This window comes from Vicugna pacos, chromosome 1 (assembly GCF_048564905.1).
Source record: "Vicugna pacos chromosome 1, VicPac4, whole genome shotgun sequence".
Classification (NCBI taxonomy): domain Eukaryota; kingdom Metazoa; phylum Chordata; class Mammalia; order Artiodactyla; family Camelidae; genus Vicugna; species Vicugna pacos.
In genome coordinates this window covers 84,729,296-84,746,987 of record NC_132987.1, presented here as the reverse complement: position 1 = coordinate 84,746,987, position 17,692 = coordinate 84,729,296, and the positions used below count along the sequence as shown (strand labels likewise).

Below are 17,692 nucleotides of genomic sequence, written 5' to 3'. Positions count from 1 at the left end.
AAAGTAGGTAAGGAAAAGAAAAATTAATTCACTTCCTAATTTCTGGATTTAAAGAAACAAATTGTATATCTTAAAAAAAGAAGTCAAAAAGCACCTCAGTTTCCTGGGCAAATGCAAATGAAGAAAACCATAACCACAATCACCCAAAAACAATCAGGGTGGTGTTCCTTGTAGGCCCTTTCTGAGGATTGGTAGAAACTGCATTTTTTAATCTCTGTTTTTATGATGGTCCCAAGGTCTTTTAAGGAAGGGGGTGGTGCAGGCACTGTATAAAAGAAGCTGTCTTGAGATTTCTAAAATTTATGCAAAGCCTTCCTAGGTAAGGAAACTTACCAGGTTTGCCACCTGATGGACCCAGTGATGGCCCCAGAAGCCACCTTGGCTTATCCAGATTATTTCTATGCCACAAGCCCAGATCCAGATATCGAGGAGACCTACTCTCATGTTACTTATACATCAGTCTTCCTTCCTATCTTTTACGCAGCTGTGTTCCTGATTGGAGCGTTGGGGAACCTCATCCTCATGAGCGCACTGCATTTCAAACGGGGCAGCCGAAGGCTCATCGACATCTTTATCATCAACCTGGCTGCCTCTGACTTCATCTTCCTCGTCACTTTGCCTCTCTGGGTGGATAAAGAAGCATCTTTAGGACTGTGGAGGACAGGCTCTTTCCTGTGCAAAGGCAGCTCCTACATGATCTCAGTCAACATGCACTGCAATGTTTTCTTGCTCACCTGCATGAGTGTGGACCGCTACCTGGCCATCATGTGTCCAGCCACATCCAGGAAGTTCAGAAGGAGAGACTGTGCATATGGAGTCTGTGCCAGCGTCTGGTTTATCTCCTGCCTCCTGGGGTTACCTACTCTTCTGTCCAGGGAGCTTACCCTGATTGATGGTAAGCCATACTGTGCAGAGAAGAGGGCCACTTCAATTAAACTGGCTTGGGCCCTGGTGGCCTTGACTTTTACATTTTTTGCCCCTCTGGTGAGCATTGTGACCTGCTACTGTTGCATCACAAAGAAGCTGTGTTTTCATTACCAGCAGTCGGGAAAGCATAACAAAAAGCTGAGAAAGTCCATCAAGATCATCTTTATTGTGGTGGCAGCCTTTGTCTGCTCCTGGCTACCCTTTAATACTTTCAAGCTCCTGGCTATTGTCTCCGGGTTGCAGCAAGAACTCTCCTTTTCCTCAGCTTTTCTCCACCAGGGCATGGAGGTGACTGGGCCCTTGGCATTTGCCAACAGCTGTGTCAATCCTGTCATTTACTATATATTTGACAGCTACATCCGCCGGGCCATTGTGCACTGCTTGTGTCCTTGCCTGAAGAACTACGACTTTGGGAGCAGCACCGAGACATCAGACCTCACCAAGGCTCTCTCCAACTTCATTCAGGCAGAAGATTTTGCCAGAAGGAGGAAGAGGTCTGTGTCCCTCTAAAAGGGACAGTTACATTTCAAGCTCCTTTGGTGGATTGGAAAGTACATTTGTGTCAGCGACAAAGAAAGGAGTATTGCTCATAGTATTCATATTGCTTCATAAAAACAAGAAAGAGTAAATCTTTACAGAGAAGACTAGAAAGTCCCTGTGTCTGTGGATATATATAGGCCATGCACTGTTTTTTTTTTAGCTGAGTGGCCTTATTTGACCCCTTTCAGTCAAGTTCACCAGGCAAAATACAACTCTTGTATGTTCTTGAACTCGGAGGTAAAGGCTCCGACTTGGACCAGTTTCTTTCTTCATGGTTGTCAGCCTACACTGAGGCCTTTTCCTATCTCAGGAACCACGGTACCTTGAGCTACACCATCCTTCACATTCGGCTTCAAAGTGGACGACATGTAAAGGATTCTGCCCACTTACATCTGGTGAGCAATGGGGTGATCACACAGGTAGTAAAAAATATAATATGCCTATGCTCAGCAATTCATTGCTCCTGAGTAATGAAGTGGAGTTCTGGCCTTAATCTTTAGAACTTTGTATGCTGATTCTATAACATCTTCCAACACTGTCTTCACCCTATACCACTCACAATGATGTTGGGCTGGCAAAAAACTCATGGGGGTTAAATCATTTTGTACTATGTGTATGATATGGGACTTACTTTACCACTCAGTCTTCAGTATTTTAATGAGAAAGCATAGGACAAGATTTGATTTATAAGATATACTTGTATGGTAAAAATGTATCTCATTATAATTGTGTAGTAACTACTTTTCAATGGGGTTTGGCTGTGGTCTTTGTTTTCATTGCCTTTATAAATTAGGATATGACTTTTCTTTAATTACATGTTTTTAATCACCCAGTTATCTAGTTATCAAATAAAAACATTACTACCACTATAATTAGAAGTCATCAAATGCTTAACTACACCCTCGTGCAGATGATCATTTTGTATTTTAATTAAAACATTAGTGCTACACATTCTCTATAGCATCATTTGTTTGGTGTATGTAATTTCAAGATGTGATCCAATAATATAGGAAGACAGGAATCTTTGTATTCAGCTGAAGTGAAAAATCCATAATAAAGATGTTACTGGTATCTTATATGCATTTTTCCAAGCCCAGAGACCTTCCGGAATTCCCTCACCTGATAAATATTTATTGAGTCATTTTGTACCTATATCCCTTTTAAAGAATTTGAAGTGAAAAATGTAATTAGCAGCAACCACAAAGGGCTTTGCAGCAGCAAACCTATTATAGTAAACCTCTTCTGATTCAAGATAAAGTGGGTTATGTTGCTACCCTCACTGTTGACTCAGATGAATTACTGCTTTACTTCTAAATATGGAGTTTAAAAATCAGGGAAATTAGCAATATTAAGCATTTTTTCATGTGCCTATTGGCCATTTGTATGTCTTCATTGGCGAATTACTTGTTTAGGTCTTCTGTCCATTTTTGGATTGGGCTGTTTGGGTATTTTTGTTATTAAGTTGTATAAGCTGTCTATATATTCTGGAAATCTTTGTCAGTTGCATCATTTGCAAATATTTTCTCCTATTCCATTGGAAAGTAGGTGGGAAGGGATAAATTTGTCAGTTTGATATTTGCAAAGGTTAACCACCATATATAAAAATAGATAAAAAGTAAATTTATTCTCTATAGTACAGGGAATTATTTAATATTTTATAATAATCTTTAATGAAAAAGAATAGGAAAATGAATATATGTATATATGCATGACTGGGACATTGTGCTGTGCCCCAGAAATTGACACATTGTAACTGACTATACTTCAACTAAAAAAAAAAAAAAATCATAGAAAGCCGAGAATCTTTTCAGACACTAGGTAATTCAAATTCATCCTATATATCTTTCATATTAGAAGAAATTTCAAATATTGGGTACCTTATGTTACAGTCTATTTAGAAGTTTTTGGTTTTATAAATTGGTTAGTTTGTTCATTTGTCTTAAATTTTTGTTAAATAAAAATATGATTTCCTCATATAAGTATTCTTCTATACTATATTAATTTCTATTAACATATTCACTTAATACTGATATTCTAACAGCCTTTTAATATATTATCATAAATATAGGAAAAAAAGACTGTAGAAGTCACTGAAAATAAAATTTCTTGGAAAAATTCCAAAAGTGAATTCAAAACAATTAAATAGATCTTCAAAGGGTAAATAAAATCAAAATACAGAAAGAAGACATTCACTTTTTAAAAACAAACCAACAAAAGCACTATAACTAATCACGAAGTCATTGCCTTTGAGAAATACTACCTTTAAAAAATAGCCCGGTCAATTAACTAAGATATCTGTTAGGAAATGAGAAAATCTGGGTTATTTGGTTTAGCTTCACCCTTAATGCTAGGGCATTAAACAAGCTATGTTAATCTTTCATACCTAGATGTCATTGGTAATATCTATGGCTATAGAATTCTCAAGGACATTGTAAGACTGACAAATTTAAGTACAAGTTTTTTTTAAATATTAGTAAAAATTTATATAAAACAATTTGGTTTCTATCGTTAATTATTGAATGTTACATAAAAATTTCCAATGACTATCAAATGACGCTTAATTGCTCTTATTTAACAAATACTAAGAATCCCTCTTACTTCTTTTTCATCCCTCTAGTTTTTGCTGGGCATTTTTAAAATAACATCAAAAAAGAATATACTGCTGTACTTTTTAATACTTAAAAATAGATATGCTAATTGTGTGCCTTAAGAATATCTTAGCATATTTTATATTCATAATATACCAATAATGGAAGGAAAAACAGGCAAAATTTTACAGATAGCATAACTCTGATAGAAAACAGCATAACTCTGATAGAAAAAATTTTAAATGTGAGTAAGTTGTTAATGTTACTATGTCATGCATGGGTTCCTCTGGTATGAAATTTAATTTACAATATAATAGCATTAAAAGTTCTTTAATAAATTATTTGATTAGGTCTCATCTTGTTTATTTTATTTATTTTTTAATTTTTTAATTGAAGTACAATCAGTTACAATGCATCAGTTTCTGGTATATAGCACAATGTCCTAGTCATGCTCATTTTGCTTATTTTAAACCATAATATTTCTGCATTTTAAATATGAACAAATTCTATTTATACACATATGTAGATACCAGCATAAGTAGAAATATAAATCTATATTTATAACTTTTAAAGATTTTTATTATCTCCAATAAACTACCCTGAGAGTTACTTTGTGGAAATTTAATGTCATTAGAGAATGAATCAACACATATTGCCACAAATTTTAGAAAATTAATCTGACACCTAACACAGTCATGCCTTGCCAGTTACATCCAAAATTAGAAAAATAAAACACAATAAGAGCAAAGGAAGAAGGAGATCATTGCAGACTAACATTACTTGTTTGTTTCAGCAGTTCAAAGCTACTGCCAGGACTTTAAGGATAAATATAAAAAGATAGTAATCTCCCAAGAATTTTTCAAGAAATTTTTCTTGAATTTACCACAGAAAAGTTCTCCATTAAAGTCTAGGTGAAAAGTCGTCAGATAACATAATTAATTTTAAAATAGATATATTCAAGGCGCACACAGTCACAAACACACATTTACTCCATTTGGGCCATATCGAAAGATTAAAACTAACCTGATATTCCTTGGAGTCCCACATATCATCACTCTAACAAGTCAAAATCACCTCTGAGTGAGATTAACACTAGGTAAGAATAACAGTCTTAAAGGAAGCTATGTGCGTGACTAAGAGAGGACTATTACTAGGGGTTACAAGTTAATTTTTAAATAGATGCAGAAATGCACAGTATGATGGGAAGCTGAGTAAAAGAAATCTTCCTCTGATTCATCTTGACTCCTCCAATCATTCTCTATTCCCCCGAGTGATCTCAGAAGTGAGAAATGACTTGTCAAATGTGCACACCACAGGGAACGATGAGCCTCAGTTTTCCTGCAGGGCTCATTCACAAAAGTCAAGCAATGTTAAAAGAATTGCAGACTTAGTTCTAAAGGAGCACTGGTGCAGCCTGCTAGTAAGATGATGCCTCCAGTCTCCTAAGAGAGAGAAGTGCCATCCAGAGAAAAGGGAGGAGGATCATTCTAACCACCAGAATATTCATAAATGGTTGCTAGATTTTGCCTTCCACAGAGGTTGGTGTGCATTGGATTGTCTCTTGCAAATGCCTGTTACTATTTTAAGTTCTTTTCTTTGAGTCAACATTCTTTGTTTTTATCAATTCTACAGGTAAGCAATTATGACTAGACTTTACGTAAAAGTGTATAGGGAAAAATGGTTCCAGAGACAAGATTTTAAATTGCCAGTGTAAAAATCCCGCTGGGATGAGTTACTCTTGTCTTTTGTTATCTTTGTCATTTTCTCAATAGAGTTACATTTCCTAAATGGGCTTGATAAGTGGGAATTGCATCCCTAAGATTAACCTACTGCATTACAACAACGAACAACCTATTTTAAGTGTCCAATGTGTCTTAAGTGTCCAATGTGTCAAACTGTTAATAAAGTGAAAATTCTTACAAATCAAATCATCATGAAATATAAACTCACATGAAACATCCATTTTTTTAATCTAAATGTGGAGGAAAGTATTGGTTGGCAGACATTATTAAACTAAAAAAGTCTTAGTTTATGTATATGAGTACCAAATAGCTAAGATCCAAAGGCACTTTAAAATTACAGTGGAACTTTTTTTGAGTTGGCCACATCTGGTTAGGTTAAATTGTAATTAATTTAGGCAAGGGGCCCATTTAAAGGATTTACGATGCAATGTTCATATTATTTTGCAATGCTCTGCAGACCAAGTAAAGTATGTCATCAATCTGACAGTATTCAGTGATTTTTCTTATTTTCTAATTAAGAAGATTTACTAATTAGCCAGTTTACTATCACTCCTGTATTAACAAGAGTTGGGCTTCATCTGTAAGTACTTCATGTTTGCCACCACTGATCGGAAGTTTAGCATTTTTATCTGCTAGCCCCTATCAATTCTGATTAGGAAGATTTCATTTCCTTCTTACTATTAGGTTCAAAATGAAATATAAAAGGTTCTTCTTGTCAAAACACTTTATAATCCATATTTGCAGAAGATATATTCTTGTGATGTTCTTAGATCAAATAAAATTTTATGCATCAAAAATTTTGTGTGACTAAAGACTATTTTTAATTTTAAAGAATTTTCTGTGGCAGTCTTCAGCAAGCAACTCCGCTCTTTTCCTTATAGAGTATAGATAGTATTTAAGAACTGTCTATTGCAAAACTTCCACAAATTCCTAAACCTACAAATAGCGTATAATTTACTCCATACCAATTTAGTAAACTTTAACGTCTTCAGAGATACTGCATAATGAGTAGAAAATAAAGCGGAACTGCGGTGTCAATCCTAGGTGTTTGGCTGCACTCACTAGTTCAGTCAGTCCTTACTCATCGCATTGTAAGTCAGTGGTTTCATTTTATGCCTTTTATGCCTAGACCCGTGGAGTTCCTTGAAAATAGTCAATATCTGAAACATCAAACTGTGAAAGCAAAGTGTCTATTATACACAATGCACTATGACAGCCACAAATTTGTTATTGTAACTGATTGTCTCCTTATTATAACTGATGGGTTCTGAAGCAGTCATATTGCAGTCACCCACTCACAAAACTCCTCTTTCTCTCCCATCCAGTCTCCATCTCTCTCTCTCTCTCTCTCTCTGTTTATGCACACAAACGCAAATACACAAACACATGACGTACAAACGCAGGTGATAAGCATGTATCGAAATTTATTGCTAATATTCAGTCTAAAGTACTTGATTCAATGCAAGAAAGGAAAAAATAAGGAAAAGAAAAAATACAAAACAGAATGACATATATAAATATAAATATATCAACAAGTACAATAAAAACATAAATGGATTAAAATGTCCTATTCAAAGATTGAAACTGTGGCCCATTCTCATAATCAACTACTATATATATATGGCACTATTAGACTGTAGGATTTAAAGAGGCAGTAGTGGAATCTGTTTCCTCATGGAGTTTACAAGGCTTTAGTTATTTTTTGAATCAAAGAATGGAGTACTACCACCTTAGAAGAGCTTGATATATAAAAAGAAAATTACAATAAAAATATATTAAAATAAAAAGCAAAAGAAAGAAAATTCAAATTCAAATCATTTTCTTTGATCTTTTCCAATGTTTAGGGAAAAGCCTATGTTAGTCCACATAAAAGTCACTTCATATAACTACCATTTTGATATGGTTATTTTCTAAATATTGTCACATTTCCTTAAAGAAATATGCCCCTCCATCACTGGCATCCCCACATGAAAATACTTGTATTGCCCTTAAAGATTTTTAAGTGTAAAAGTTTATTTTAAACACAAGACAAACACATCATCAACAGTATTAGGTTTAAATTTATTTTCAAACAAACTAAAGAAGATATGCAAAGTAGATAACTCTATTCTAACCCTGCCCAAAGACAGTGATTTAACGAGGTGCCCTCTCACTTACCCTCAGTTTAGACCAAAAGCAAAACTGACAACTCAGGTGGAGAAGTGGTAAATGAGAAATGAAACTTGGCCCATGGTTTCATAGCAAAAAATATAGATTCAGAGGAGTTGAAGGTAGATGGAAATGGCTAGTCTAGTTCTAACGAAAAAGATGTTCATGCAATGCAGACCTGACTTTCGCGTATTAATAAGAAATAAAGAATTGGAAAAAAGTTCAATGCAGAACTGCATCACTTATTCAGTCTTTAGGATTTTAAATTATAGTAATTTCACTTATATAACTCAAACACAGAAAAAATACTGCCAATAAATATGAAAATGTTTAGCATGATAAGTAATCAAAGACGGCCAAATTAAAATAACAAAATATAATTTTACCTATTAAACTGGCAAAGATTCAAACATTAAATACTGAGACTGATCAGGATTAGAGGTGTGGAGTGTAGACAAGACTTCTTAAACTATTGATTGAGTGTAATTTGATTAAACTTTTTAGAGGATATTTTAAAACATGCATGGAAAGAAATTCCATTTCTAGGGTTTTTACCCTGGAATGTAATTATAGCCTCGATATTTTTTATGCATTTTTATTGCAGCATTTTATTGCAAAACTAACTGGTACATATTAAGAACTTGATAAGCAATGGTAGAGAAACAACTCCATTATAGAGATGAAGAAAATAGTATTCAAAGAAATCAAATTTCACATAATTCTTACTGGACTGACCCTAAAGTGAAACCTGATATCAGTTAAGCTTGGGCCTACGCAATTTCAAAGCTCCTGCTTTTTCCACATCACCATATTTTTTCTCTGATTTCTAGACTCTTTAATAGTTTCTGTTAATATCATAACCTTCCCTTGGTTTAGTTTATTCTCCCTCTATAATAATTTCTCAAGTTCAAACTATATTTCTTATTTTTTCCAGTGCAAATATCTCAAATCACCAAACCCTTTACCTATTCGTGGCTAACATCGCTTGAGGGAGGAGGAAGTCCATTTTACTGAAAAATACATTCAAAAGAAAAATGTTTTTTTGTAACATGTTTCCCATAGTCTCTTAAATTCCTTAACTGTGATCCATTAGAAATGGCATCGTCCATCTGACAGTCACTAAAAATATCTAGAAAATCAAATACATGCTGCATGTAAGAAATGGACAATTATTTATTTCACTCGCCCTCACACCCAACCCTGCACTAAAGGATAATAGCACCTATGACAGTGGCCCTAACAGGAAAACTTTTTTTTTTTAACAAGCATGTACATGCTAAGAATCATAGTCTAATTTTCTTTATCCCTAAGATGTCCCAGATTTCTTATAATAAAACTACAGCAAAAAGAAAAAGTAAATCCAATGCCAAAGTTCACACTGTAGCCTGTGTGCCTGTGAGCTATGCAGCCTAAACTGGTGCCAGAAGTTTAAAGTTTCACCATCTTTCTTATTAAATGCTATTTATTATGCCAAGAAGCTGCACTGGTCTGTGTGGAGAGGAGTCAGTAGCCAGCACTCCTGTCTTTCAGGAACTTCATTTACTCTCTTCAGAAAGCACATTTTAAAATAAATGACCTCCTAATTTTAATAGGGACTCCCAAATGTAGTTTTAAGAAACACAGTTTTGTCAAATTAGGAATATTACAAATTTCCCCAAACATATGGTAAAAACTCAATTTTAATTGATTTTAAATAAGAAATAATATTTTCCAAGCAGCATTTTTAGGAGGGGAAAGAATATTATGAAGTAAAATGATAATAAAGTTAATAATAACTGGCCCATAATCAAGGAGAAAAGGAAATACAATTTTTAAGAATAAGAGAGCATGTTATTCAAGTATGAAATCTATTATTTATTTTTAACATCAAAGAAGAATTACCTCAGCTTGCTTTATTTAGAGAGTATATTGAAATGTTAACAATACTTTTTTTTACGTAGTAGAACCAAGAAAAAATTCACTTTTCATTTTAATTTACTTTTCTTTACATTTTTATGACTATTTTACATTTCCTATAATGAATATGTATTTTTAACTTTAAAATAAATGTCGCATGTATCATAAAACACATATTAATATTTCAGTATAGTTTTGCCTCTTCCTCTAAAGTCAAAATAGGAATTTTTAAAATATCATGTTCAGTTTTAAATTTAATATCCTGAACTTTGTTTTTGGGATGATTTAACTTTGGACAAAGCCTTATCAAATTAAAGGTCAATCAAATCACATTTGTTCTCATAGTAAATGCAGCAAGTCACCATTTGATTCAAAGATTCCAATTTATTTTTGCTAAACTAACTTGCCCATTAAGTGTAATGTCAGTCTAGTTTGTGTATGTAGATGCAGTTTTTATCTTATTTTTAAATATTTCAACTTTTCAATTAAGTGCAAATTAGAATTGGTTGGATAGGATAATAGTTGACTATGAGTCTTACCAATTTATTCCAAATGTTCTATTCTAAAACATTTGCAAATACCATATTTCTGGGAAAAGTGCAAATATTTCCTGGTGAAAAATTTCTAAAACAAAAGTAATAAACTTTTTATTTGAGCAGCTATATGAGGATGAATGTTGACTTTTAACCTTTTCCTCTTTCACTTGGATTTACCTAGAAAGTTTTCTAGCTTCGAGGATGTCTGAAGACTATTTACGTAGCTCTCAAAGAAGGAGAACCACTGTCTTGACGTCAATTTTCCATTGTAACGGTACAGCTCTATTACCAAGAAAAATGCACAAGGAAGATGACTTGTGATAAATATCTACAATTCTCATGGCAATTATGTTTTCAAATGCAGACTAAGAATAAAATCTATGTTTATTGAGTATTCACTTAGTACCAAGGAACTGTTAAGTGGCTCACATATATTCATTCTCACACTTAATTTAATCTACACTCTAACCTGTGGGAAAAAACCTACCCAGTCCACCTTTCTTCCCTCTTTTTCCAGAGGGTCAGACCTCCATCTCAGTCTGAGGGTCTCTCCACACCTTCTCTAGTTCCATCCTGCAATAAATCTCTTGCCTACTCTTGTCTTAAGGTCTGCTTCTCTGCAAACTGGAACTAATACACAAAGGAAAATTTTCTGAGGGTTCAAGAATTTTTCTGGGAAATACTTTCATTCAGACATATAAAAATGAGCACACTATACAATGAAATAACAAGCATTTTGTGCATTTTCAGTCTACTGAAGTCATATATAAAGCAGGGAACTATGAAAGTGTGCCTCTGGAAAGCATCTTGATTAGCTGACTTAAAGAAAGTCCTCAATGACACCTTAGGTAGTAGGTAATAATTCTTAGTACTATAGTGATGAGTAATATCATAGCTATTATTAGAGTTTATCTACTCACACCTTTTTACTATTCCCAACCTTTCTCTCACTTCTCTGGAAAATTTAAATGAATAATGCCTCAAAATAATGGAGTAAAAATTATGGTGCGATGTAACAGGACACATAAAGGCTTTAGAATCGGAAAAAATTGAGTTGGAAACCACAACAACAAATCACTTTGTAACGTCTGTGTGACCTTGGACGAGTTATTGACATCTTCTGCCTTGGCTTTCTAACATGTTAAATGGGGATAACACTATTTTCCTTGGGGTTGTTGAGGTAGGTCATGCAAGTAATGTTTGTATTGTTTTTATATTCTTTATTAATCCTACATGCATAAACACAAATATATATTTTTAAACAAATTTTAATTTAAAGTAATTTAATTGTGAAGGCTTAAAATTTATCAAGTTGTTGTTAGAGTATACATACATAATATAAAATACATATAATATTATATATTAGGCATTTTATATATATATATATATACACACACATACACACCTAAACATGCAGACCCATAGAGCCAGCATCCTCATTCATAGCTAATAAATTAATTTTAGCCCCTAGGCAGCAAGTTTTACCATTATGTTTGAGAACTATTTTTATTCAAAGCATTATAAGGCATTTATTATTTAGCTCTTGCTGGTGCTATAACAGAAAACACCTTTAAAGCAATAAGATGACCAGTCTTTATCCCTGTGACTCTATGTATTTCCTTGGAAGCCTCTGTAAGAAAAGTTTTTCAGCTGGGTTAATTAACACGGATGTGCATATACCTATAACTCTATCAGAAATTATATATAAAGACGGAGGAAGGGAGCTAAGGATATACCAAGCCTCGGTTTTGCCCTGAAGATTGGAGAAAACGCTAGCTATAGGCAAGAAGTTCTCTCTTTGAAAATCAAAACCTTTCTTGACTTTGACATTTTTGATGACTTTAAGTGTAGAAAAATCTACAAATATAGATCTGTGAATGTTTAAAATGCTCCATCAGACAGACCAAAAATTCAAAATATCACAAACATTTTATTTATATATCTATGTAAAAAAAAAAATTAGGCATAGATATAATGTTCATCCCTCTTGCCTACAATTCTGGTGCCTCCAGCACTGCCCTCTGGAAAAATCAACTCTACTTGGGGGTGGGGGTGGGGGGAGGGGGGTTGGCGGAGGGACAAGTAAGGGAGTGGGAGATAGGAGACAGCAGCATCATTGTGGTTGTTTGTTTGTTTGTTTTGTTTTTTTGTTTTTGTGGTTTATCTAGGATGACTAGCTAGCTGAGAACCTAAGTGGTTGGGAAGGCTTCTCAGGGATTGTTAAAGCAAGCAGGTAAAGCCCTGGAGAAAAATTCATGTTCTCTAACTGCAGTTCAGCTCTGCCCTGTGAGGACACTGACCCACTGGGAGAGGGGAGAAGCCTCATGGCCACTACCCGCTCTGTATCTCTCCACCATTGGGTAACCCTGCCAACAGTGGCTGCCATGAACGGATTGCTTCAGCCATTGAACCATCTTTAGGTAAATGCATGGCTTCCATCTTAACTCTAATTTTTTCTTTAGCCATTTCTGGTTTTGTCCCTCTCTGCTTTCCATTAAGGTCAAAATGGCACTAATGTTTTTTGTTTTTTGTTTTTATTGAATATGTTTCTTTAAATTCTATAGTGCTTTACAATTTTCAAAAGTTTCACACTCATGGTTTCATATATAACCTTTTTTTCTCCCCATCTCCTATATTGCCCCCTACTTCCCTTTCCCCACTAGTAACCACTAGTTTGTTCTCTATATCTGTGAGTTTGCTTCTGTTTTGTTTTATTCACTAGTTTGTTGTATTTTTTAGATTGCACATACAAATAATATTATACAGTATTTGTCTTTCTCTAGCTTATTTCCATGTCCATCCATGTTACTGCAAATGGCAAAATTTCATTCCTTTTGATGGCTGAATAGTGTTCCATTGTGTGTGTGTGTGTGTGTGTGTGTGTGTGTGTCACATCTTTTTTTATTTATTCATCTGTTGATGGACACACAGTTTGCTTCCATACCTTAGCAATTGTAAATAATGTTGCTGTGAACATTGGGGTGCATGTATCTTTTCAAATTAGTGTTTTGGGTTTGGGCTTTTTGGGGGGGGGTTATACCCAGAAGTGGAATTGCTGGGTCATATAGTAGTTCTATTTTTAGGTGTTTGAGAAGCCTCCATACTGTTTTTGACAGTGGCTGCACCAATTTACATTTCCACTAACAGTGTACGAGGGTTCCCTTTTCTCCACATTTTCGCCAGTATTTGTTACTTGTGTTCTTTTTGATAATAGCCATTCTGACAGTGTGAGGTGACAGCTCATTGTGATTGAGATTTTCATGTCCCTGATGATTCATAATGTTGAGCAGTTTTTCATGTGCCTGTTGGCCATCTGCTTTTCCTGTTTGGGAAAATGTCTGTTTAGTTCTTCTCTTCATTGTTTAATTGGGTTGTTTGTTTTTTTGATGTTGAGTTGTATGAGCTGTTTATATATGTTGGCTATTAACCCCTTATTGGTCATATCATCTGCACCTATCTTCTCCCATTCAGTAGGTTGTCTTTTCGTTTTGTTTATGGTTTCCTTTGCTGTGCAAAAGCTTTTAAGTTTCATTAGGTCCCATTTGCTTATGTTTGCTTTTGTTTCCTTTACTTTGGGAGATGGAGCCAAAAAAATATTTCTGTAATTTATGTCAAAGAGTGTTCTGCTTATGTTTTCCTCTATGAGTTTTAACATGTTTTTAAAATGAGTTTTTCATATGTTAAATTATTGGGTTTTTATTTTTCTTTCTTCACTACAAAACAGAAAATGAGAAGCAATGAGAAAATCCTCATGGCCTTTAGAAATAATGTATTTAAAAATTTCAATGTAAAGATCTAGTTAAATTTAGACTCAAATTAGTTAAACGTAATGTGCCAAATTTCAAATGGAAATTTGGTTCTTTGCATTTTTAAATTCATAACAACTGTTTATAATATTCTATTTAATACAGACACATCACAATGTGCATGATAGATAGAACTAAGGCTTATTTATTTAATTTTTAATAGAATACAACACAAACATTTCTGTCAAAGGAACCATAAAATCATCCTCTTCAACCCACTCATTTTTCAAATAAGTAAATTAAGAGTCTTATTCAGAAGCAAATATCCTTCGTGTTTTTTTAAAAATCACTGAGCTTGCACACGTGGGTACAATTATAAACCTTGTTTAGATAGTGGTACATTTCTGTTCCAGCTGGTAAGCAGCATTGCCCTGAATGCCCACCTCTCATGGCCTTCTGTCACCTTCCCTAGGACTCCTGGGCCCTTCAATATCAAGCAACTATAGAGTTAACACTTTGTAAGCAGGAGCCTTTGGGAACCAGGCTCCTGCACTGACAGCAATGTCCTTTCAGAATGGTTGGTGCCCATGAGGATGTAGGTTGTTAAATAGTTTTGAGCTTCAACCCTGCATGTAGTCAATGACAGAAACTTAAATTTCCAGCTGTACCAGACGTTTGTTGGTTGAGCCAGCATCCATTCACACGTTCTGCTCCCACCCCTGGGCACTCATCTTTCTGCTCCTGCCCACACAGCTTGTGTGTTTTGGTAAAAGGTGGTCCCACCCTCAGCCCCATGGAAAAGCCTTAACAGATTTCAGATCTTCAGTTCCTTCCAGCCCCAGGCCACAGTCACCACAGGCTGAGCATGTGACCAGCCAACCAGGCTACTCAGAATGCCGGGTCAGCACTGCTCTCTCCCCAACCAGGCTCTGTTGTTGAAAGTTGCAACCACCTTATTAACAGCAACAGGGCCAATCAGAATAAGATTAACTAGTGTGGTTGACAGTTAAGAGAAAAGACAGAAAAACAAAGCAACAAGAAAAAAACAAAATTTAAAAACTGAGTTCTTACTGGCAATGGCTGAGCTGCTAGATCAAGCAACTCTGAAGACCTCTGTACATCTGGGCTTTCCAGTTCCCCAAACCTAAGCCCGTTTGTTGTTTAAGCCTATTTGAGTTGAGTTTTCTTTTACTTGAAATCTTAGAAGAATTCATATACTCATACACTGGTCCCCCAGCAGTTTCGTCAAAATTCTCCAGTACAGCAGTTTAGTTAATTATACCACCAAGTTATAAAACAAAGTAGAATTGCCCAAAATGTGTTCCAAAGAGCACAAATTCCAAGAGAAGTTAACAGCTGTTATAGTCCTGGAGAAGAACAGCTTAACAAAGTCAAATAAAATAGACCTGGATCATTTAACAAAGAAGATTTGTAATATACTCAAAATATAATTTTCATTTTTTATTCTCATCTAATACTTTTCAAATTTATTCATTACGGCAGTTGCCCCCTGCCCCTTGCCTGAAGACCTGGGCAGGTCTATTGACTTTTCTACTTATCTTTTGGAAAGAGGTTAAATCTGCAAACATGGCCCTATTTCAGAAAATATAAGAACTTCTGTTCTTTCCTTCCCGTCACCATTCACCTGCTCAACATCTCCTCAGGGAAAGGTGGGGTGAGTCGAAGTTTGCCAGATTAAGCAGATAAAAATACAAGATGTCTAGTTACATTTGAATTGCAGATGAATAGCAAATATTTTTTAATATAAGCATGTCCCAAATATTGAATGGGATATACTTATAATAAAAAAATGTTCATTGTTCATCTGAAATTCAAATTTAACTGAAGACCTTGCATTTTATCTAGCAACCCAAGATGACAGCAGAGGGAAAAGGTGAGGGGATTTATAGTCCTTACTCTGCTAAGTGAGTTTATGTTCTTCGGGCATGGCAGATGGTAAAGGTGACTCATATAGGCCGATTTTAGGGGTTCTTTGAAAGTTCCATCATAGGGGAACTCTCCAGCATCAATTCTCAAATGAAGAGTGATACTCTTCATTTCTCCAGGATGTCCATCCACCTCTATTCCCAGACCATCATCTGGGAGACTCCACCTTCCTACAACTCTCACCCCCTACAGCCCACCCATGGTCCATGGGAAGCAGTGAAACATCTTTGCCCCCATGCAGCAGCAAGGCCAATCTAGGTACTGGCATTAAAGTGCTAATGGGCCAACTTTTTACATCTAGATTTCCCAAGAGGGAGTCAATTTCAGTCTGCAGTTTCCGTGACATATAGGGACACAAATTAAGCATTTCAAGTAGTCCTCCTGAAGCCCTTGCTCACTGGGCTTGATGTAGGAGGTAGCAACATTCTCAAGCAGAAAAGCTTGGTGCCCCATAGCACAGCTGCTAACCTCTCCCAGGAAAATCATACAAAACCTTTCCATTCTCTGAAAGGATCCAGGAGTTATGGAATAGGTTTCCAGATATTAGGCTTCTATAGTCTGCATATGGTGACTTAGAAACTCATTTAGGAATTTTGCATTTATTTTATCTTGATTCCTAGTTGAAATTTCAATCTTACATTGTTATATAGGTTTTTTTTTAACATAGCATACATTACAAATCTACATAGCAGTAATCCCCAAATGTATTTAGCTACATAAACATTTTCTTTTTCTTCTTCTTCTTCTTTTCAGGAGCATTTAATAAAATTGGTATTCTATGGCACAGATTTTGGAATGCTCTGCCCAAGAAGATTTTTTTTAGTGATTAAAGTAAGAGCTCTGAGTCCAGATTTGAATTCTGGCTTTGCCATTTACAGTGTTAGTTTAGTCTCTGGGTCTTGGTTTCTTTAATTAGAGATAATGGTTTAATTGAATTGAGTTGTTGAATTGCTGTGGAAGTGAGAGTAGTCAAAACATGGCAAAGCACTTGGATCAGTGTCTGGCACAGAATATGTGCTCAACAGACATCAGCTGTTATTAGTAGCAGTAGTACTGGCAGTGTTAATGGCAGTATAAGCAATAGTGCTGGGGCTGCTTGGGTGACTAATTATAAAATAGCAAAGCTTTAATTACATTGAGACACGTGTCGTTTTGCAAATGCATGTGTTTCTGATTTTACAGATCTAAAAAACAAATGATCCATACGTTTGAACATGGCTAAGTGAATCCAAGCCTCCATACTGTAATTTTTGTATCCTCTTTTATTTAGTCATATAAAACTTTTTTGAAATGTTGAATAACATTTTCACATAATTAGAAGACATATAATTAGGAATTATCTTAATATTTTATTTTTAAAGAAAGGAAGATGCTTAATCCAAAAGGAAAAACATCATTAGCAACTTTGGATAAGAACAAAATGCAAAGTTGTTTATTTTATAACAAATTTCCAAAAACGTGCAGTCCTTTCTGTCTTGTGATTTTTCAGCTCTTGCAGCTCTGCCTGAAGCCATGATCTTATGACTTAAGAGTATAAGACAAGCACACCAAAGTCATTGATTTTTGAGCAGTGTCTCGCTTGCACATGAAACTCAGAAAGGCCAGAGAAAAAACAGCAAGCC

General features: G+C 35.0%; 1 protein-coding gene across 2 annotated transcripts; it reads left to right on the top strand.

Moving 5' to 3' along the window:
- Positions 1-264: 264 nt before the first annotated feature.
- Positions 265-16,858, top strand: GPR15 (G protein-coupled receptor 15). Of its 2 annotated transcripts, none has more exons than XM_072966806.1 (2): positions 265-1,862; positions 16,824-16,858. In XM_072966806.1, the coding sequence occupies exon 1, from the start codon at positions 349-351 to the stop codon at positions 1,435-1,437; it is 1,089 nt and encodes a 362-aa protein (XP_072822907.1). In that variant the 5' UTR covers positions 265-348; the 3' UTR covers positions 1,438-1,862; positions 16,824-16,858. The 2 variants fall into 2 exon arrangements, with proteins under 2 accessions (XP_072822907.1, XP_006208121.1); XM_006208059.3 differs by lacking the exon at positions 16,824-16,858 and adding an exon at positions 10,559-10,771.
- The last annotated feature ends 834 nt before the right edge of the window (positions 16,859-17,692 follow it).